At 41.1% G+C, this 22,449-nt stretch overlaps 1 protein-coding gene across 2 annotated transcripts in view; it reads left to right on the top strand.

The window, feature by feature from the left end:
- Window positions 1-22,449, top strand: part of Pik3cb (phosphatidylinositol-4,5-bisphosphate 3-kinase catalytic subunit beta) — a 105,846-nt gene that overhangs the window by 49,992 nt on the left and 33,405 nt on the right. Inside the window, exons 6-11 of one of the 2 annotated variants that reach the window (XM_050139410.1) lie at window positions 1,733-1,912; window positions 7,321-7,491; window positions 8,809-8,886; window positions 17,264-17,515; window positions 19,439-19,535; window positions 20,423-20,553. In XM_050139410.1, the coding sequence (XP_049995367.1) occupies window positions 1,733-1,912; window positions 7,321-7,491; window positions 8,809-8,886; window positions 17,264-17,515; window positions 19,439-19,535; window positions 20,423-20,553 (909 nt within the window). The remainder of the gene's footprint in view (window positions 1-1,732; window positions 1,913-7,320; window positions 7,492-8,808; window positions 8,887-17,263; window positions 17,516-19,438; window positions 19,536-20,422; window positions 20,554-22,449) is intronic. The other variant, XM_050139412.1, reaches the window with a different exon arrangement.

The following is a 22,449-nucleotide window of genomic DNA, read 5'->3' as shown; positions in this document are numbered from 1 at the left end:
CCCTCCCTCCCTCCCTCCCTCCCTCCCTCCCTCCCTCCCTCCTCCCCTTTCTTTCTCTCTTCATTTATTTTTCAGGCAGGTATCGTGAATGGCCTTTAACTTTTGACCCCGCTGTCCCCTTGTCCCCAGTGCTGGCATTACAGGTGTATATGCTAGCCTGGTTTATTCATCTCTGAGGTTTGAATCCACCTTCATGCCTGCCATACAAACACTTAAACTATAGCTCTAACCCCTGTTGTTGTTTGCTTGTATAGCTCAAAAGTAGGGCATTTACCTAGTATGCACACGGCCATAGGTTCAGTCTCTGACAACACACACCTACACACTACACACACACACACACACACACACACACACACACACACACACACACACACACACACTGTCTCTTACCCTCCCTCCCTCATCCTTCCCTTCCTGCATGTTATAAAATTAGACAAATCATTAATTTATGGTTTAATCAGTAATAAGGTATGGCTCTTTTCTTACCAATTACCAATAAAGAGCCCTCCACACACATACTGTGTCCTGGTCATCAGAACCTAGGCCATGCCTACTGGTGCACACCTTTAATTCCAGAGGCAGAAGCAGACATATCTCTGAGTTCAGGACCTGCCTGGTCTACAGAGCTAGTTTCAGGATAGGTAGAGCTGCACAGAGAAACTCTGTGTCCAAAACTGAAAATTAAACAAAGCAAAACAAACAACAACAATAAAAACCAACCAGGCCATCCTGCTAGATTAGTGGGCTGCTGCTGAGCTGCACTCCTAGCCCCAGGCATTGCAATAAGTAATAGGACACTATTCATTGGTCTATTAACTGATTGTAAACTTCAGCTGATTTTGGGGGTGGGTCTTTTTCTTTGAAACAAAACAAATGATTATGACATTTAAATAATACCTTTGTGTAAAGGAATAGTAAACAGTCATATATATCATATTATTCTATTTTCATGAAGCCAGGAGGCACTTCAAGGAATATATATATTTAATGACTACTGTATTTCTCAAAAGCACGAACTTAGTATACAGATTCAAAGTACCCAGGCTGGCCCCTAACTGCTGATCCCCTGGCTCCATCTTCCAAGTGCTGAGATTATAGAAGAATGCCACCATACAAGCAACTTTAGCTAAATATTGAATTTACCTTGGGAGTTGTGACACTCAGAATATGGGAACATGGTTTACAAATTATATGTGTACATGTTTAGTATGGAGAACAATTTGCTGGACTGTATGCACACACATTATCTTTTTTTTTTTTTTTTTGGTTTTTCGAGACAGGGTTTTTCCGTGGCTTTGGAGCCTGTCCTGGAACTAGCTCTGTAGACCAGGCTGGTCTCGAACTCACAGAGATCCTCCTGCCTCTGCCTCCTGAGTGCTGGGATTAAAGGCGTGCGCCACCATCGCCTGGCGTAAGTTCATTCTTTTTTTTTTTTAAAAAAATATTTATTTATTTTTATTTATTATCTATACAATATTCTGTCTGTGTGTATGTCTGCAGGCCAGAAGAGGGCACCAGACATCATTACAGATGGTTGTGAGCCACCATGTGGTTGCCAGGAATTGAACTCAGGACCTTTGGAAGAACAGGCAATGCTCTTAACCACTGAGCCATCTCTCCAGCCCAACACACACATTATCATTGTGCATGCTGTTGCACTCTTTGAGTATAATTGAAATTTCTAGCCAAGCATAAGATGTATTACATTTTCTGCCTTCTCTCTTTTTAGGATGTATTTAGTTTTCAAGTGTCTCCCAATTTAACTCCTATAAAAATAAATGAATTGGCAATCCAGAAACGCTTGACTATTCATGGAAAGGAAGATGAAGTTAGCCCCTATGACTGTGTGTTACAAGTCAGCGGGAGAGTGGAGTATGTATTTGGAGAATACCCACTAATTCAGTTCCAGGTATGTATGTTGACTGACTAGAACAGTGTACATGGTGCCTCTAACTTCCTCATCTTTAAGGAAGTGTCTGCAGCAGACTGAATGTTTGGATCCTACAGAAGGCTTTGCAGAAATATATATTAAGTTTCTATTGCTTGGCCCTACCCCTAGGAAATCATTACTAAAATTTGGGCAAGTGTTTGTGTTTTTAACCTGGTATGTTTGATTTGAACACAGTGATTGTCCATGTGAATGTGTGTCTATGTGTTTGCATTCTGCTTGTGGATTATTTCCGTGCTTAACATTTTCCTGTAGCATTATGAATTCCTAACACAGTTTGTTATGTATAGCTGCTTGCTATTTCTTTATGCAAACATGTTGTAGTAGGCTGCTTGTTTGTTTCCTGGCCACCCAGACTCCCGAAATAACTACACAGAAACTGTATTAATTAAATCACTGCTTGGCTCATTAGCTCTAGCTTCTTATTGGCTAACTCTTAAATATTAATTTAACCCATTTCTATTAATCTGTGCATCATCACGAGGTCATGGCTTACCAGCAAAGTTTCAGCGCATCTATCTCTAGCAGTGGCTCCATGGCTTCTCTTTGACTTCTCCTCCTTTCTCCCAGCATTCAGCTTAGTTTTCCCCACCTAACTCTGTTCTACCCTATCAGGCCAAGCCAGTTTTTTTTAAATTCATAAATAGTAATCACAATATGCAGAGGGGAAATCCCACATCACAAACATATGATTTAAGTGTTATATTCTGGAGGAAGTAAAAGAACCTACTTGTTAAATAGATATTTATTTGTAAGCAATTCATAGAAAAAGTAAAAGGTTTTTTTTGTTTGTTTGTTTTTGTTTTTAAAAAAAGATAGTTCAGCAGGTAGAGGTGGTTTCTGAGCCATACTGAGACCCGAGTTTGGTCCCAGGAAGTCATATAAAGGTAGAAAGAGAACCAATTTCTCAGAGTTGTCCTCTGACTTCCATATGAGAGCCATGGTATGCAAACATGCACACAGAATAATAATACATTTTAAAAAGAAAAGATTCTTTTAGTCTTTTGTTGTTGTTGTTGAGGACTGAACCCAGGGCCCTCTGAATGTTGAACTTGTGCTTTGCCATCGTCTGCATTCCAGTTCATTGTTATTTTCATATTTCTTAACCCTTTGTCCTTTTTTTAACTTCCACATCTGGAAAGAATCATCCAAGAATTAGTTTCCAATTGGCCTTCCATACATATATTTTTTTCACTAAATTTTTTGAGTATATGTTGTCTGCAGTGGCCAGCGAGATAACGAGATGGCTCTGTGGGTAAAAGGCGTTTGCTTCCAAGCCTGATAACTTGAGTTTGATCCCTGGGACACACATGGTGGAAGTGGAAATTGTTCTCTGACCTTTATGTGTGTATTATATGGCGTACATCTCCCCTCTGTTCATAAGTAAATGAATAAGCAAACAAATCTGAAGTGTGATCCTAATTAGACTTATCAATAGAAAACAGGAGTCAGATATCGGGGTAAAACCTGGAAGATCAGAGAACCAGGAGCAGCTGCCAGTTGTTTCCTTCTCCTCTCATCCCTCAGTTCAAAAGGGTGAGATCCTGTTTACACCCCACCTTATCACTTTCTGCCTCCACCTCTGTGTGCTGGGATTAAAAGGGATTAAAGGCATGAGCTACCAGTGCCTGTCTTCTATGGTTAAATAGTAACCAGCTCCATCCTCTGATCTCCAGGCAAGCTTTATTTGTCAGAACACAAACAAAATATCCCACACTTCCTTCTTTTTGTCTAAATAAAGAAATGAAGGTTTTAACTATCTTAAAAATGATATACAATGTGTGATAACTATATAAATTATATACAGGCAATAATCACATTAACAATGTCTAGACCATATGCATTTGAAAAGTTCAGAAAAATACTCTATTATCTATCCTATCTTGGTGAGCCCAGTGTTGTACCAATTCACTTTCTATCCTCACTTGTATTACCAACCCAAAGCTATCTTTTTATGTCTCTCACTCCTATATATTTTACACCTCTTTTGTAAGTTTCTTTTCTGAATTTGTTAATAAAGAAAATTATAACTGTCTAGTCTTCAACTCCATCAGAGATGCAAGAAGAAAACATTATTCAAGTAGGAAGTATAAATAAGCAGCTTCCAAAAAACGTGAGAAATCAGAAACATTTGGCTGCCTAGGTAGTCATGCAAGGTTCTTCTCTAATGTTGGGGCATCCTTCTGCAGCCTACAGGCCTAGAATATCTGACAGACTTATTTGTGAAGTAGGATTTTTGAAGGACTGTCCTATTTTGTCTTGGCAAAGTCTGGCAGTCACTTTCTTTTCTCTCCTGCTTATCCAATTTGGATAGCACACTGTCAGCAGTTGAGGCAAGGGCAGTTTCTTGCCCAATGGCCAACTTTTGCCGTAAAGAAAGTAAACTCCATATGGAGTTTCTTCAGTGCCCATCATCTTTTCCAAAGTAGATTGGTGCTGCCAGGAGCAGATATGTCTCAATGTCATAAAAAACAAAAAAAACAACAAAAAAAACCCTTATATAATTTGGGGCAGGGGTGAGACAAGGTTTCTCCATAGCTTTGAAGCCTGTCCTGATACCAGCTCTTGTAGATCAGGCTGGCCTTGAACTCACAGAGATCCACCTGTCTCTGCCTCTGGAGTGCTGGGATTTAAGGTATGTGCCATCATTTCCTGGCTAAGAACCTTATATTATTAACATATCTTAAGTGCCTTAGTCTGTAAATCTCTGAAATGTTTGAAGACCACCTCTTTACCTAAAATATATCAGTTTGACTTTGAAAATATACCTAACATGACAACAAGTTTGATCATAATAGGTAACTATTAACCTGCATTTCTTTATTATCCTAAATAGTTTGTAATAATAACTTTCAAAGATTAGAAAAATATATTACACTGTTAAATGAACTGTATAAATACAATACCTTGAACAAGAGTAGAATTGTATGTACAGTGTGTTCTAACAAAAATAACCTCAAATTTGCATCACTATAAAAAACAAGAGTGGAAACATATCCCAGTATAACAAAGATAACCTCAATTTTGTATCAATATACAAAAATCCATACCAATGTAAAATATTTAAGACTAGTAGTTGCTTTTTTGGTTAAAAATAGATTCAATAATCTACCCTTTTATCCTAACACAAACCAGCTGTCTCACTCTCTCATTGCAAGAATTAAGCTGTCTTAAGTTGTTTCTGGAGTCACGTGGAGTCACAATTCCTGGCTTAAGATTTTTTTGGAAAGAATCCATTCTTGGCTTTGTCATCAGAGAACTTAAAGATACTTATACTTATTTGGAAACTAAAAAGCATTGCTAAAGGAGTAATAATTGAGCAAGGGCCAAGTTAGAGGTCAGTAGTAGCCATTTAAAGCTGAGGTTGTTTGTTTGACTTGTGTGTGTGTGTGTGTGTGTGTGTGTGTGTGAGTAGTAGTAGTAGTAGTAGTAGTAGTAGTAGTAGTAGTAGTAGTAGTAGTAGTAGTGTTGCTGGTGTTTTTGAGACAGAGTCCCACTCTGTAGCCCTCAGGGAAGTAATCCTACTTCAGGCTCCCAGTTGATGGACCACACAATTGAGATAGCTGACATGCCTGGCTTGTTTTATTCTGTTCTGTTTAAAGGGATAAGGCAGGTGCCAAATATTGAGTGATATGTGTATGGAAAGAAAGATTTGAAGCCAGGTGTGGCAGTGCCTCTCATGTGCTCCCAGCAGCCGAGCGGCAGAGACAAGAGATTCTGTAGTCCACAACCAGCCCAGGCTGCATGATACCTTGTCTCAAGCAGACAAAAAGAAAGCAGGGCTTGGGATTCACTTAACAGGTAACAGAATTTTATGCCCCTGTCAAGGTTCTGGTGTGGCCCCTCTTCAGGAGGGAGGCTAGGACACAGGCTGTGTGCGCAGCTTTGGTGTAATAAGCGATCAAACCTTGGCTGATCAGGAGGAAGAAGGAAAGGGCTTGGTGAGCAACCTGGAAACTTCTCTTCCTCGTGTTCTGCTGTCTTGCAAGGCAATCTCTATCAGGCTAGCATAAAACACATTGGATCGTACACTGGGTCTATAGAAGTTTAGTCTTTTGAACAATTCATGGTATTTATATATCTTTGTTTGGAATCTTTGGCAATAAGAATAGTTACTGTCAGCCAGGCGGTGGTAATACACATCTTTCATCCCAGCACTCAGGAGGCAGAGGCAGGAGGATCTCTGTGAGTTCCAAGACAGATAGGGTTGTTACACAAAGAAACCCTGTCTCAGAAAACAGAGAAGGAGGAGGAAGGAGAGGGAGAAATAGTTTAGTACTGTCTAGAATTTAAGAAGAATTCTTTGTGGTGCTTGCTGGTTTTATGAAGCTAAAACAGTGCCTTAGGCTGAAATGATCAGAGGTCTTCTAAGTAAACTGCTGGCAGTGCTCACCTAGAATCCTCTGCTGGGAAAGGGCATTTCAGAGATCACATATACCGTTCCTGGCTGACCGACTGAAGTGTGACCTGGGCAGCAGACAGAGCGATTTATATTTGGGTTTATATTAGAAATGAAGGTGTATGAGTTCCCCTTCTGATTCTATACGCTGTGAAGTGGAACTTGGGCTCTTGGAGACTGTTAAGAAGAATAACAATAATATAGGTTCCTTGGTAATTAGGTGCTCAACTAACAACAGCTGTTTTATGTGGGGTTTGTCATTGGTTGTTTGATGCTGGCAATTGGACTGCGTTCCTTGCACCTGCTGGGCAGGTGATTTCAGGTCTCTGTTGCTAATTATTGGGCTAACTTGCTGTTTTCCCAGGTTTGCCTCAAACTGTGATCCCTGTCTTTAGCTTCGCAGAAGTATACCACAAGGATGCATCACCATGCCAGTCACTGTGTTCAGATTTTATTGCATTTTCATTTATTTATTTTATGTGTATGTGTGTGCACCAGGGTGTGCTTGCAGAAATAGGGAACAACCTGTTGGAGTTGTTTCTCTTTTGCCACCATAGAGGTCAGGCATAAACACAGATTTTTACCCAGTGAGCCATCTCATTGGCTCTTGTGTTGTATTTTTTTTAATTATTTTTATTTTAAGTGTATAGGTGTTTTGTCCATGTGCATGGATTGCACCATTTGTATTCAGTGCCCAGAGTCCAGAAGTGGATGCAGGGTCCTTGTACCTGGAGTTACAGTTGTGAACCACTATATGTGTGCTGGGAATCCAATTCAGGTCCTCTGGACAAGCTGCTAGTCACCCAAGCCATCTCCAGACTTCCTATGTTGTGATTTCAAATGATTATAATTTTGATACTGAATTGTGTGGCATACCTCTAACGTAAATTTAGTATGGTGTTGTTCAGATGATTTTGTTGTTGTTGATTTACGTGTTTGCCTGAAAGCTGTGTCTCTTTTGCTACTGTAGTATATCCGGAACTGTGTGATGAATAGGACCCTGCCCCATTTCATCCTCGTGGAATGTTGCAAGATCAAGAAAATGTATGAGCAAGAAATGATTGCCATAGAGGCTGCCATCAACCGGAACTCATCTAACCTTCCTCTGCCCTTACCACCAAAGAAAACGCGAGTTATTTCTGTAAGATTCCTGTTTCAGCCTTTGGTAACCTCAAAGCCACATGATTTTCAGTCTGTGTGTTTGCTCTGTCAGACCGTTTCCTTTGCTCACTTCCCCTTCTGTGAGAGCAACATCTTTCCCATAAGTTCATTGCCATTCATTCAAAAAGTAGCTTTCTTCTGCGCACCATTTGGTGCTCCCACACCAAAATAGCAGATTAGATCACGCTTTATCAACGTGAGCATTTCAACACCCAGTGTAGTTACGTTTTGTTTCTTTTTTCAGACAGTCTTGCTTATAGCTCTGTCCCCTGACTTGTGGCAAGCTTGCCTCAGCTGCCTGAGTGCAGCGTATTTCATTCCATCAGCTTAACCTGTTAAAAATGGGGTGAGTGTGGGGTTGAAACAGTCTTTGACTGTGGATTCAGGTTGGCATTGAACTTATTATTTAGTTTAGGCCCATGGCAGTCCTCCTGCCTCAGATTCCTAGTGCTGAAGTCACAGATGGGAGCCAACACATCACGTTTTCACTCCCTCCTACCTCTCTCCCTCACTTCATTTCTTAGAAGTAACAGACATAAAAATCAAGCACTAGTAGTTATAATGCTTAATTTGATATTTATGGCATCTTTGTGGGGAGTGGGGGGATGGGGTTCAAGACAGGCTTCTCAGTGTAACAGCCCTGCCTGTCTTAGAATTCACCGTAGACCAGGCTGGCCTCAAACTTAGAGCTCCACCTGCCTCTGGCTCTGGAGTGCTGAGATGAACGGTGTGACCACCTCTCCCAGCAGTGTGTGGTTTTTAACTGTTGGGTCAGAGCTCTGTTTTCTTAAATTGCCCTGTGTGAGAGCTGAAAGACTTCCATGACTAGTACTTTAGGGTATCATTGCTGTAATGAAGCGCTGTCACTAAAAGCAACGTGGGAAAGAAAGGGATTATTTGTCTCACATATCCCAAGTCACACACAGTTCACTGGGAGAAGCCAAGGCAGGAACTCAAACAGGGCAGGAACCTGGAGGCGGGAGCTGCTGCAGAGGCCCATGGAGGGTTGCTGCTTACTGGTGTGCTTTCCGTGGCTTGTTCAGCCTGCATTTCTCTACACTCCAGGACCACCAGCCCGGGGGTAGCACCACCCACAATGGCCTGGGCCCTTCTCCATCCGTCTAGAAAATGCACTGCAGGTTCTTACAGCCAGATCTACGGCAGCATTTTCTCAGCTGAGGTTTCCTCCTCTCAGATGACTGTAGCTTGGGTTGACATATGACCAGCCACCACAGCTATGGTGTCATATTCATTTCTCTGACTTAACAGCCTCTGTGTGGGTTTTGTTCCTTTACAGCATGTCTGGGACAACAACAACCCTTTCCAAATTGTCTTGGTGAAAGGAAATAAGCTTAACACAGAAGAAACTGTGAAAGTGAGTACTTGTTAAGGTTGCATGGCCCTGTGCCCCACTTCTAATTGGTGAGCTCTCTGGTATCATTCATACCCATCAACTGTGAAAGACAGAGTGTGGCAGCTTGTCAAAAAACTATTAATATTCTCTCCGTCTTGGTTTATAGAAACAGTCTCATGCAATACAGACTGGCCTCTAACTATGTAGCTAAGGCTGGCTTTGAACTCCTTGATCCTCCTGCCTCTGCAGGCATGAATCACTATGTCTAATAGCCTTTTAGTTCTAAAGAATTATTTGACTAGTAAAGTTCTGCTGGAATGCCCGATGCTGTGTTTGTAGTGTATGTCCCAGGATATTTTGGCCTCAGATCCAGAACTAGGCAGAAGAAGCTTGTATTCTACTGATGACCTCCTTGAGTTACTCGGATGTGGTAAGAGTTTGCTGTGTTTGTATGTTAGAAGTAAAGCTAAAATGTATACAACTTACAGATATTGTTTGGGCAGCTGGTGTTAAAATAAGTGCTTCGTGTTTATCTCAGCTCAGTTTTTCTTTTTAAACCGTGTATTTCTGGCTCGTTTGCAGATTGCCTGTTTTCTGTTTTGATGGTATCTTTTTCTTCTAATTTAAAATTTCATCATTATGCTTTCTATATTTCTCTTTCTTCCCTTTTCCCTCCCTCCCTTTCTCTCTCCCTTCCTTCTTTCGACGGTTTCTCAATATAGCCCTGTTGCCTGGCTGTCCTGCTAGAACTAGCTCTTCAGACCAGGTTGGTTTCAAACTCAAAGAGATCCTCTTGCCTCTTTCTCCCCAGTGCAGGGATTGAAGGCATGTATCACTACGCCTTCCCTCCTTTTTTTTTTTTTTTTTTTTTAAAAAAAATGTTTTTAATAGGGACAGTTTCTCATATAGCTCAGGCTGGCTTCAAACTACGTCTTGTAGTAAAGATGTCCTTGGACGCCTAATTTCCCTGTCTCTTAACCTGCCAAGCTCTGGATTACAGGCATATGCTACCCTACCTTTATTGTTTTTTTCAAATTCAAAACATATATCACAGGACCAGATAGATGGCTCCATGTCAGAAAGCACTGAACTGCTCTTGCGGAGGACCCAGACTCAGTCCCCAGCACCGACACAGCAGCTCACAACAGTCTGTAACTCCAGTTCCAGATCAAATAGTCTCTTCTGACCTCCATGGGCTCCTGTATGTTTGTGGTGTGCTTTAATTGATACAGGCACATACATGAACATGTGAACATGCACACATGCATGCTCACACACATGCATGCACACAAATAATAAAAAAGTAAAACTTGTAAAATGTGTATCATGACTTTTACAGCAAAGTATGATAGGATGAAGAAATAAGATGTCCATGTGTTCTTGTCGTCATCTTGCCGTCAGAAGGGAATCAAACTCAACAAGCCCCATCAGTATCCCCTGTGTTTAAACCAACATGTAAGCACATGGGATAGACAGCAAGGATGTTAGCCTTCCTTCCTTCCTTCCGTTTAGTGTTGTTATAAAGCAATATTTCATGATTTATTTTACTCATCTTTGAAGCCACCTTAGATGTTCCTGTGGATTAGTAAACATTCGGTAGAGTTCCTTAAGGAGTCTTTCTTTTTCTCCTTCCTTCCTCCTCCCTTCTTTTTTTTTTTTTTGTTTTTTTGTTTTTTTGTTTTTTTGTTTTTTTGTTTTTCGAGACAAGGTTCTAGCTGTCCTGGAACTCAGGCTGGCCTCAAACTCACAGATCTCCACCTGCCTCTGCCTCCTGAGTGCTGGGATTAAAGGAGTGTGCTACCACTGTTTGGCTCTGAGGATTTCATTCTTAAAAGCAGAAATTAAACACAGTGGTAGAACGTGGTGGTATGACCTGTAATCTCAGCACTTATGTGGAAACAGGCAGGAGGGTCAAGAGTTTAAACCAGTCTGGGTTCCGTGAGACCCTGGAAAGAAGCATTGGGCAGAGTTCGTATCATCAAATCTTCCTTCGAGTCCTTTGAGACATAGTGTATATTTTATATTTTATCAATATGTGTGCTTTCGCTCAGTGATTACAGCTGGATAATGTATGTGGTACAGAGGGTTCTTTGCTTGTGGGCTACTGTGTCTGACTTGCAAAGATAATTCAATGGTTCCTTTGTTTTAATATTAGTTGTTTTTTGACTTTGTTGGGAATTGGCCCCAGGGCCTTGCACATAAGAAGGAAGTCCCCCCACTCATCACTTCTTTATTTCTTTTAAAAATGATTACATTTTATTTGTTTATTGTGTGTATACATGTGCGCACATGAGGTGAGAGGACAACTTGCAGACATTGGTTCTCTCCTTCCACCATGTGTGTCCTGGGCATCACTGTGCATGGCAGCAGACACTACTGCCTGCTGGGCCATCTTGCTTGCCCTAGTTCTTTGCTGCTTTTGTGGTTCTTTATTATTATTCGGTAATAACAGCCTTTTTACTTCTATTCAGTTTCTTCATTAATCTAGACGATTAATCAAGCCTCCAGTATGTGTCTTATTTTAGGATTTTTACTTCTGCTTGTGGGAAATACTGGGTTACACTTTTGATTTTGAAGAGTAGACCAGACAGGAGTCTTACACTTCAATGTAGAAACTTCCAGTAACCCTCCGGCTCAGCCTCACCATTGATTATAGGCATGTACTTCCTTACGTGTGTAGCTTTTCATTTGTATCAGGATAGTGTTGGCCCAGATGAAATGAGAAGGGTCACGATGGAGTTCAGTAGCATGGCTTGTCAGGCATATGTTAGCATGAGGACAGATGGACAGGTGGGTGGGTGAATATGGCCGAATGGACAGGCAGACAGTGGTTAGATGGAGAAAGTAGAGAGCTCTTTCTCTTGTCTATTTTCTCTATTTAACTTTTTGGATTTTGTTTGTTTGTTTGCTCGCATGCTTGTCTGTTTTTGGTTTTGAGACAGTGTTTCTCTATGTAGCTTCAGCTGTCCTGGATTTGCTCTGTAGATCAGGCTGGCCTTAGACTCAGAGATCCTCCTGCCTCTGCCGAGAGTGCTGGGATTAAAGGCGTGCGCCACCACCGCCCGGCTCTTTAATTGTTTTTTTTTTTAATTGGTGTATATGTGTAAAGGAATGCCACATGTGTCCCCATACACCAAGAATTCGGAACCCACTGGAGTTAGAGGAAGTTGTGAGCCACGCTATGTGGGTTCTGGTGATGTAATTCAACTCCTTTTAAAGGGATGACAGCTAGTGCTCTCAACCACTGAGCCATCACTTAAGCCCCTCCCTTCCCGCCTTGTCTATTTTCTAAATAAGGTAATAAAGTTGCTCTTCTTTCTTACTTAAATGTTTGAAAGAATTTACTTCAAAATTTCAGATCCTTGAATTTTTTTTTTTTTTTGTGGAAAAGCTTTGATTAAGAAAGGTGGCACATATCTTTAATCCCAGCACTCAAGAAGCAGAGACAGGAGGATGTCTGTGAGTTCCAGGCCAGCTTGATCTACAGAGCAAGTTCTGGAACTGGCTCTATAGCTACCAAGAAACCCTGTCTCTACAAAAAGAAACTTGGAGTCGCGGGTGGTGCAGGCCTTTAATCCCAGCACTCAGTTTGAAGAGGCAGGTGGATTTATATGAGCTGGAGGTCATCCTAGTCTACATAGCGAGTTCCAGGCCAGCCAGAGGAAGAAAAGAAAATTGGATTGGGCTCGAGAGTTCAGTTCCCAGAACCACATTGAGTGGCTGACATCACCTGTCACTGCAGTTCCTAGGGATCTGACACCTTTGTCCACACACACATACACACACACACACTTAAAAATAATAAAAACAAAAATTTAATTTGGGGTGGGCCAGATGTCTCAGCAGGTACACTCTCTTGCTGTCACACCTAATGACCCAAGCTTGACTCCAGAAGTGTGGTGGAAGGAGAGAATTGACTCCCGACCTGTACATGTGCAACCTGGCACACACACATGCGCATGTAAATGTAAAAATTTAAACCTTTAATTACATGTTCACAGTGCATTGAACACATTCATAAATTGTCACAAGTTAATTTAAAATTTTAAAGAAAAAATTTAGTGCTTCCCCTGAGGCTATATAAGAAGTATAATTTCCAATTTCTTTTGTATCCATTTTGGTAATTTTTATCTTTCAGAGAAGTACCTACTGATCTATAGGGTGCTCCCCCCACCCTTTCTCATTTCTGTTTGTTTGGTTTGGAAACATGATCTCACTATGTAGCATTGGCCATCCTGGAATTCATTATGTAGACTACAGTGGTCTCAACTCACAGAAATCCACCAACCTCTACCCCCACCTCTGAAGTGCTGGAATTAAAGGCGTGTGTCACTACTGTCGGCACTTATTGAGGGGGAGGCGGAGAAGGGGAGGGGAGGGAAGAAGAGAGGGGAGTCTGTCTGTCTGTCTGTCTCTGTGTCTGCAGGTGCATACTTGTATGAGTGTGTGTATATGCCATGTTAATATAGGTTCCCAAGGAGGCCTGAAGAGGTGGTTATAGGCTGCCCTTTTTAGGTGCTAGGAACTGAACTCAGACCCCTGGAAGAGCAGAGTTCCTAGCCTGCTGAGTCATTCCTCTGCAGAATCCCTTTAAAGAATTGCCAAGTGGGCCAGGCTCAAGGAAGACAACCTCCTTCTGTGAAGTTGGTTCTTTCATGTAGCACATCTAATCACGAGAGCTCAGTCTATCAGAGTTACAGGACCAGAAGTCAAACAAGGTTCTGTGAGATCTGAGCAGAAATGCTCAGTGATGATTCACTACTCGTGGCTACCCTGGATTGTGTCCTAGCCATGGCAGAGAGGGTAGGATTCTATGTCTCGATTCCTGGTCAGTCTTTGCCCAGTGCTGTGTTTTTTCATCTTTTGTGTATATATATAGTTTTGTTTGGTTTTTGTGACAGTGTTTCATGTGGTCCAGACTGGTAGCAGATCCAATGTGTAGCTAAGGATGACCTTAGACTCTTGATTCTCCTCTCTATTTCCAAAGTGCTGGGGTTATAGGCATGTGCTGCCACACACATGTACGTCTCATGTAGGCATGTGCTGCCACACACATGTATGTTCAGCAGGTGCCTCAGCTGACTGTTGCTCACAGTGCAGAAGGTCACTTTAGGCGGTCAGAGCCGGGAGCTGCCCTAGTGGGCAAGCATCTTCTGACTTCAGAGGCAGCAGAGATCTCACCCTTGTTTCACTCTCCTTTTTTTTTCTTTTCTATTAAATTAATTTTTTAAAAATCTGTTGTGTGCATGCAAGTGCAGGCATGTACAATTTGTGTGGTGTTCAGGATAACTTTGAAAATTAGGTAGATTCTCTCCTTCCTCTGTGGGTTCTGAGGACTGACCTCAGGCTGGCAGGCTTGTGTGGGAAGCACTTTTACCCACTGAGCTCTGGCCAGTCCTGTGCTGTGGTAGCAGCAGTAGCATAGACAGCCTCAAGGATGGGCAGAACCCTAAATCTCAAGAGCTGAAGTTTCTTCTCCATTAGAGGTGCTGTAATCTGAAGAATATGGTACATCCGCAGGGGCTTTTCTCTGTATTTCTTTTGAACAGAAAATGCTTAGCATGGCTTGCAGGAAATACACATGAATAAAACTCCAACCTTCTGATTGTATAAAGAAGATACTCAGGTTACAAAAAGGAAAGTACCTGGAAGATTGCAGAGAGAGAAAAGCTTGAAAAGCATGGTTAAGTTTCATATACTGTTCAGCTTATTCCTTGGCTGTGCATATAAGGGCCTGAGTCTTCAGTCTCAGACTGGCTTGTGTGTGTGTGTGTGTGTGTGTGTGTGTGTGTGTGTGTGTGTGTGTGTGTGTGTACGCACGCACATGCGTGAAGTAGCCCTACAGAAACACTGAAGGCCTGGTGAACATTGGAACTGTATCTGACAGCGATGGCTCTTTTGAATGCCTCAGATAAAAAGGCAGGGCTCTGCCTTGGATGTGCACACAATCCAACGTTTCATTCCTGCACCTGGAATGGAAAGACCCAAGAAAATTCCAAGTTGTATGGACAGTCATCAGATGCAATGCTAAGGTGATTCAAGTATCAAAGAGACATTAGAAAGTTGTTATAAATAAGCCCCTGCAACCAAGGGCAAACACAGATTCTAAACAGAATATGTAAAAGAAGAAACAAGCTAGAGTTGTATGATGACACACTTTTGTGATCTCATTACTCAGGAAGCAGAGGCGGGGGGGGGGGGGGGGTGTATTCCAGACCAGCCTGGCCTATATAGCCTGACCTGTCTCCAAAATAAACAAAAATCCGAATCAAGAAATAGAAGCTAAGTGAGGCATAGTGGCTCTTGTTGATAATCCTAACACTTTGCAGGTAGAGGCAGGAAAATCTGGTCATCTTCTGCTACATAGTAAGTTGAACTATAGATCAGCCTGGGATATAGGAAGCTCTGTCTCAAAACCCCAAAACCAAACCTAAAGAGTGCAGTATATTAGATTTTATATGAACTAAGAAAATGCTGTTGCAAAATGGTATTAAGGAAAACGTTAATGAATTTAAATATTAATCAATAGATTTTGCACCACAGAGTAAAACAGAATGTTGGACAGAATACTATGTGTTTCAAGGGTTGTGAGGCAATCCCAGAAGGTCTAGCAGCCTTGTTCTCTGGATTTCAGAAGGAGAAGAAAAGGTTACAGCTCAGAAAAAACATTTAAAAAAGTAATACAGGAAGCCTTTTCCTGTTGGCAAAGGATATAAGCATGCGGAGTCAAGAAACTGCCTGTACCCAGACATGATACAGGCATCCTCTGCATTACATATATTAGTCATTCATCGCAACCTCCTCGCTTTTGTGATGTGATTTTCATGTGGGTTTCAGCACCCCTAATAATTTGAAAAATATGTAAGTAGAAAACATTGAAGCTCTATCTTTTTATCTCCCTCCTTTAGTGTCTGGGACACTAAATACCATGTGTGGTGACTTTGCACATTTAATACAGCCATTGCCAACATCGCCACATGCCTGGATAGTTTTCCTCTTCTAAGTCAGAACAAAGCAGCCTCTTGACAGATTGTGATGTGACAAATTAACATTTGGTCTCTGGAACAGCTTCGAAAGCCCACGTCATTTCCTGAATGATAGGAGAATCCTAACTATTGGGCAGCGTGGAGATAGGGTCTCATGTAGCACAGGCTGGCTTTGAGCTTTCTGTCTCTCTTCCTGCCTCCACATCCAAGTGCATCTCAAGTTTTTATTTCTACTTTTGCTCACTTTTTTTTTTTAAGTAGATTTTGTTTTGGTTTGCTTTTGGTTTATTTGAAATAGGGCTTCTCTCTTTAGCCCTGGCTGTCCTGGAACTTGCTCTGTAGATCAGGCTGGCCTCAAACTCAGATCCACCTTCCTCTGCCTTCCAAGAGCTGGGATTAAAGGTGTGTGCCACCACTGCCCAGCTACGTTGGATGTTTTATTAAAGATCTGGGCTTTAGCATGAGGGTTTGGAGGAAGAGGTGCTCAGAAGAAAGGCAGGTGCCCAAATACTGAATACAGGCTCCTCAAAGGAGAGTCCAGTCTCTCTTCTGAAGTGGATCCCTGGAGCTCACTGGCCAGCCAGCCGTGCTGAATTAATAAGGTCCAGCTTCTCTGAGAGAACTCGCCTTTAAAAGTCCAACAGAAAGGGAAAGAGGAAGATATTCAATGCAGCCCTCTTCCTCTGTTTGCACACACATGTGAGCATATACACGCACACACATCTACAAGTGACTGAATGAAGTTAATTCATTTTCATTTTTTTATTTCACTTTATTTTCCGTGGCATTTCCTATATGCCTTGTCAAGGTACAACTAAATGTACAGTAATGAAGGATAATTAGAGAAGATTAATTTATGTGCAGTGCTGGGAACAGAGGCTTTGTGCATCTAGGCAAATGCTCTGCCACCTAAGCTACATCCTAGCATAACTGCATGTCCTGCATGTGAATCTTCAGAAAGGCCAGGGATGTGTGGGGTGATTAGACTGTCTGTAACTGTCTATGACAAATAATGACAAATTCATATAATTTTTACATTTGTTTATTTTTTTCTGAGATAGGGTCTCATGTAGTCCACGCTGGTCCAAAACTTACTATGTAGCTGAGGCTGACCTTGAAATTCTTTTATTCTTGCTTCTGCCTTCTTTATATGTAAAATATCATTCTTACTGTCTTAGTTTCTCTAGCCCCATTCCTCCGTGGACACCACTGGTGTTTTGACCAGTATTTGATGTTGTAGCTACTCTATTTACTAACGGAACACTGGATTAACTCACCATCGTGTCGCGAGTGCTCGCTGACATCTGTATACAGGTGTCTAATGTTGCTGCTCTGCCTTTCAGGTCTTGTTGTCCTTGAGAGCGGCTCTTTGGTTGTGCAACACTCTTGACTGTTTTTGTCTCCCTTCACAGGTTCATGTCAGAGCTGGTCTTTTTCATGGAACTGAGCTCCTGTGCAAAACTGTTGTAAGCTCGGAGATATCAGGAAAAAACGACCATATTTGGAATGAACCACTGGAATTTGATATTAATATTTGTGACTTACCAAGAATGGCTCGATTATGTTTTGCTGTTTATGCTGTTTTGGATAAAGTAAAAACGAAGAAATCAACAAAAACTATTAATCCCTCTAAATATCAGACCATCAGGAAAGCTGGGAAAATGGTAATGATAAAATTTCAGAAAATTGTTTATATAATAGGATATTTTAAGACTCTGAAATGATTAAAAGGAGTTAAATTATTTCATGTGACTTGAACCCTAAGAACTAATTTTAAGAAGATGATAAAGTTCTGTCTTCTTGTCTTTTCTCAAATTTGAGGCAATTTCATGATAAAGTTGTCCTATATTAGAAGCAGAAAATCTAGGGGGCCTAGCACTCACCCTGTAGCTCAGCCTGCCCTGAACTCAGTGTGACACTCCTGCCTCAGCCTCTGCATGATAGGACTATCAGGTAGGAGCCACTGAACCTGGAAAGTGGCAACATTTAAAAACAGCTAGTCCGCAGTACCTAAACTAAAATTTCAAGTATGTATATTTGAAAATTGAGATTTTTTTTTATTTTTGAAAAAAATCATAGATTGCACCTCACTCAGCACACTTGATGTGACTTTAAGACATAAATGCCTGATTGGACATCAGTTTTGGAACGAAATAAGAATATTTGTGCTCCGTGTGAAAAATCAAGCCTTTTTGCTAGTGTTAGGCAATCTCTGCTTCTGATTTGTTATCACCTTAGTATAAACACATTTAACTTTCAGAATCCCTTGAATTTTGAAATCCTAGCTAAAGGATGTTAGCCCTGATGTCAAATGGTCATCTTCTGTATCTCTACCTGCGCACACATGTGTGCGTGTGCGCACACACATACATTCAGAGGCATGCACACATAAATATTTTAAAGATGGGGTCTTTTGTATAGTTCTGATTGCTCTGAAAGTCCCTGTGTCACCTAGGTTGTCCTGAACTCTCAACCCCCTTGCCTCTGCCTATTGAGTAAAAGTGTGTGCACCTGAGTAGTCTCAGAACCAGCTCTGGTGATTGAACCAGGGCCTTCTGTGTGCTCGAGTTTACCACTGACCCATAGTCCTAACCTTTCTATTTCATGTTATTAGTCAAATGTGGTTTCTCACCCCCACCAAAGTCTCTCATGTCTTACTCTCTCTAGATAGTTTTTCACAGCCCAGAATAGCCTGAAACTGTCTGGATCTCTGGGTAGTCTACTAGACTATTAGTTGAGAATGACCTTGAACTTTTGCTTGCACAGCGTGTAAGACCAGCCTGGTGTATAACAGAACACTACAGATGGGAATATAAGCACTCCCTCTGCTTATTATGATACATTCTTCTGAAAATAAATTTTAATATCTCAAATGTCATAGAGGGGCTAGTTCCTATGTGGGCTTTCCTATCTTGATAATAGAATTCTTCTCCAAGGTTTGAAAAGAAATATATGTACACACACACACACACACACACACACACACACACTAAACTAGGCTGGCCTCATGAAAGTTCTAACCGTGTACTGCCACCTTTGTTGTTCTCCAGACAGGGTCTTGTAGGTAGCTTTGCTGGGTCTAAAGGCAAACAGCAACAACAACAAAAAAGCAGTTTCTCATTCTGTAAACCAAACTGGTCTGTAGCTTGCTTTGTAGCCCAGGGTGACCCACGCTAACAGGAGTCCTCCTTCCTCAGCCTCCTGAGCTGGGATTGCAGGTGTGAGTCTGACAGCAGCCTCCCTTTTAACAGTGTAAGTAATTCCTGCACTCTCCAGAGGCACAGCTTCCTCCCATGCTAAGACCTGCTGTACACCCACGCTGTATTCATCATCTAAAAACTCTTTTTCCCCTTCAAAATTTGAAACAAAATTGTCTGTTTTGTGGGCATATTGTTTTGTTGTGGTATGTTATTGGCCTGTAGAATTTTTCCTAGCAGTTGTGAAGATAATTGAAATTGTGCTCATCTATATCTTCTTTTCATTTTGCATGAATTGGAAATTACCTAGAACTTCAGAAATTTCATGAGCATCGTCACACCTTGAAGTCCATTCTGGTTTATTTATGTGATGATACTTTTTTTCAACAGCATTATCCTGTAGCGTGGGTAAATACCATGGTTTTTGACTTCAAAGGACAGTTGAGATCTGGAGACGTCATACTGCACAGCTGGTCGTCCTTTCCTGGTAAGGTGTGCGTTCCCAGTGCTGGAGAGCAGCTAGCACTTCACTGTGCATGACTCGGGGTTTCTTTGACTTACTGCTGTTGTTGTATTTCAGTAAAGAGATTGTCTTTGTTATTCTTTTTTGTTGTTTTGTTTTGTATTTGAGACAGTGTCTCTTTGTGACTTGACCTGAAACTCACTCTGTAGACCAGGCTGGGCTTGAACTCACAGAGATCCATCTGCCTTCTGAATCCTTGTTTTAAAGGCACACCCATTTCCATCTGTTATTTATTCTAATTGACGTACAATGAGTATTTTGCTACAGACAAGTTCATGAGTGTGTATTTTTTTTTTATTTCAATGCATTCTTATTTTAAACATTTTATTTTTGTCTGTGTTTTGGAAACCTCCAAGGTAACAGTGTCTTCTCTAACAGCTTCATTGCTCAGAGTTGTCCTGGTGAATGAACACCCTGCACAGTTAGCAAACAGTGAAAGGATGTGTTTCCCAGGTACATTTAGCTTGATGGCCAAGGTAAATGAAGTCCTTCAAATATGCCTGAAGGCCTTCTGATTCAGTTTGCTCATCTTTCTTAGGTGACACAACGTTTAGGAAATTTTCTTGAAAGAAAATCAGTTCTAGACTTTCATTATTGTTTTTGTTTGTTTGTTTAATAACTGTATTTTATTTTAGTTTTTTTTTTTTTTGAGACAGGTTTTTTTCTGTGTAGCCCTGACTGTTTCGGAACTCACTCAGTAGATCAGGCTGGCCTCAACATGACAGATTCACCTACCTCTGTCTCTCGAATGTTTGGGATTAAAGGTGTACACCTCCACCACCCGACCAGACTTTTGTTTTTTAAAGTTTCAAAAGTTTTTCTTACAAATTCAAATTATTTGCACGTTTTAGATGAGCTGGAAGAGATGCTAAATCCCATGGGCACTGTGCAGACGAACCCATATACTGAAAATGCAACTGCCTTGCATATTAAGTTCCCAGATAATAAAAAGCAGCCTTATTACTACCCTCCCTTCGATAAGGTAAGCTAACTGAAAGTCCACCATGGATGAAGGAATTGATTATTCCTGGATATAAATGTTTGGTCCAAGCTCAGTGTGTCCAGTTCTTTCAAAACTCTCCATACGTTGACACTGATCCAGTTGAAGGCTGTGCAGTACAGCAGTTGGTTCTGGCTTATCTCTGACCAAGTGAAACATGGTGTCTCTGGAGTTCAGGGGCTGTGTTTATAAAGAGGGGTTGAATTGTTCTGAGTTCTTTTCTGATTTAAAGAGCCTCTTAGGTGTATTCACATAGAACTCTATGTAACATGTTCTGTGAAACACGCCTGGCATACTGATTCAGAGAGAAAAGATACATGAAAGAAAGATGGTTCATGCTGAATGTTAATGTCATCAGGACTTTGAGAACAGCGTCTCACTCTAACCAACATGAGCTCGAACTCACTGTGTAGTCCACACTTGGCCCTGAATTCACCACAGTCTTCTTGTCTCCATCTTCAAAGAGTCAGGACTACAGGTATAAGGTGCCATGCCTGGGAATGACTTCAGGAGACTCTGTAGAAGGGTTTCTATTTCAAATTATGTCCGTAGTATACTGTTTCTGAAATGAGACTGTTTATTGGTGGCTGAAAACAGAACTAAAACATAAAAAAAAAAAAAAACACTGAGCTCTCCTGCACTTTCTCCCACCCCTACTAGAAGTTGAACCCAGGTCTTTGAGGCAAGTCCTTAACCACTGAGTAGCACCCCCAGCCCTCTGTAGTGTTCTTTTGATTTTATTTTTTATTTTATGTGTATGAGTATTTTGCTTTTACATAGGAATGTCCATTTTGTGTGTGTTTGATGCTCAAGGAAGTCAGAAGAGGACATCAGATCCCCTGAAACTGGCATACAGACTGTTGTGAGCCACCATATGGGTGCTGGGAACTGAACTTGGGTCCTCTGGAAGAGCAACAAATGCTCTTAACCACTGAGCCACCTCTCCAACCCCCTCTAATATGCTTTGATTATCAGGTTTGAAATTACTCTTTTAAGTATGATTAGTATTGATTTTAATATAGAAATCTTGGGCAAATCCCCAAAACATACACCAGAAATTTCTTGATCCAAATGAGGAAAAGCTACTTTTAAAGTACTAAATAGTATCTACATAAATCCACTCACAAACTCCGTTTTAATACAGAGCACTACCAGAAGTGTATAGGAGACCTGTATGTGTTGGAACTATTGGGGAGGTACTGATGATACTGGACCTTAGCACCTCACACATGCTAGGCTTAACTCAGACTATATACTTCGAGCTATATACTCAATCCCAGACATGGATTTTAGAGTATTATGCAAATTTAATTATGTAATTCAATGTTGCTTTCTTCATTTGTACTTTAAGTGAATTGTATCCACCCAGATTATTGTTACAAGGTCTTTGGTTTTTCCGCCCAGCATGGTGCCTCATGCCTATAATCCAGCAGTGGTGACACTGAGGCAGGGGGATTGCAAATCAATCTGGGTTACATATAAAGTGACTTTTTCTCTAATACATGAGCAAAAAGAAGCTGTGGACACAGCTCAGTGGTAGAGTTGCTTGCAAGCATGTGCAGAGTCCCAGGTTCAATGGCCAGCATTGTAAAGTAAATGAATTTAAAAATAAGATTAAAATACTGTTCTGATTGGTAATTTAAAGCGAAATTAAAAGTTGTGCTTCTTAAAACAACCGCTGAGTATGTTAAGAACTTTTCATTTTAATACATACCGAGTAGGGGAAAAACTACATTTTGATTCATCTTACATTTCTGTGGTATCTGTAGATTTCCTTAGATAGGAAGTTGTGGTCCATAAGCCACTGCTCCATGTGCTGTATCCCATAATCTCATCTGGTGACTGTTATCGGCTATGGTGTGTGTTCATTGACCTGTT

The sequence above is a fragment of the Alexandromys fortis genome, unplaced genomic scaffold (genome assembly GCF_014885135.2).
Source record: "Alexandromys fortis isolate MF-2015 unplaced genomic scaffold, M_Fortis_MF-2015_v1.1 scaffold_36, whole genome shotgun sequence".
NCBI classification, from domain to species: Eukaryota; Metazoa; Chordata; class Mammalia; order Rodentia; family Cricetidae; genus Alexandromys; species Alexandromys fortis.
This window is presented reverse-complemented; position numbering and strand designations above follow the sequence as displayed.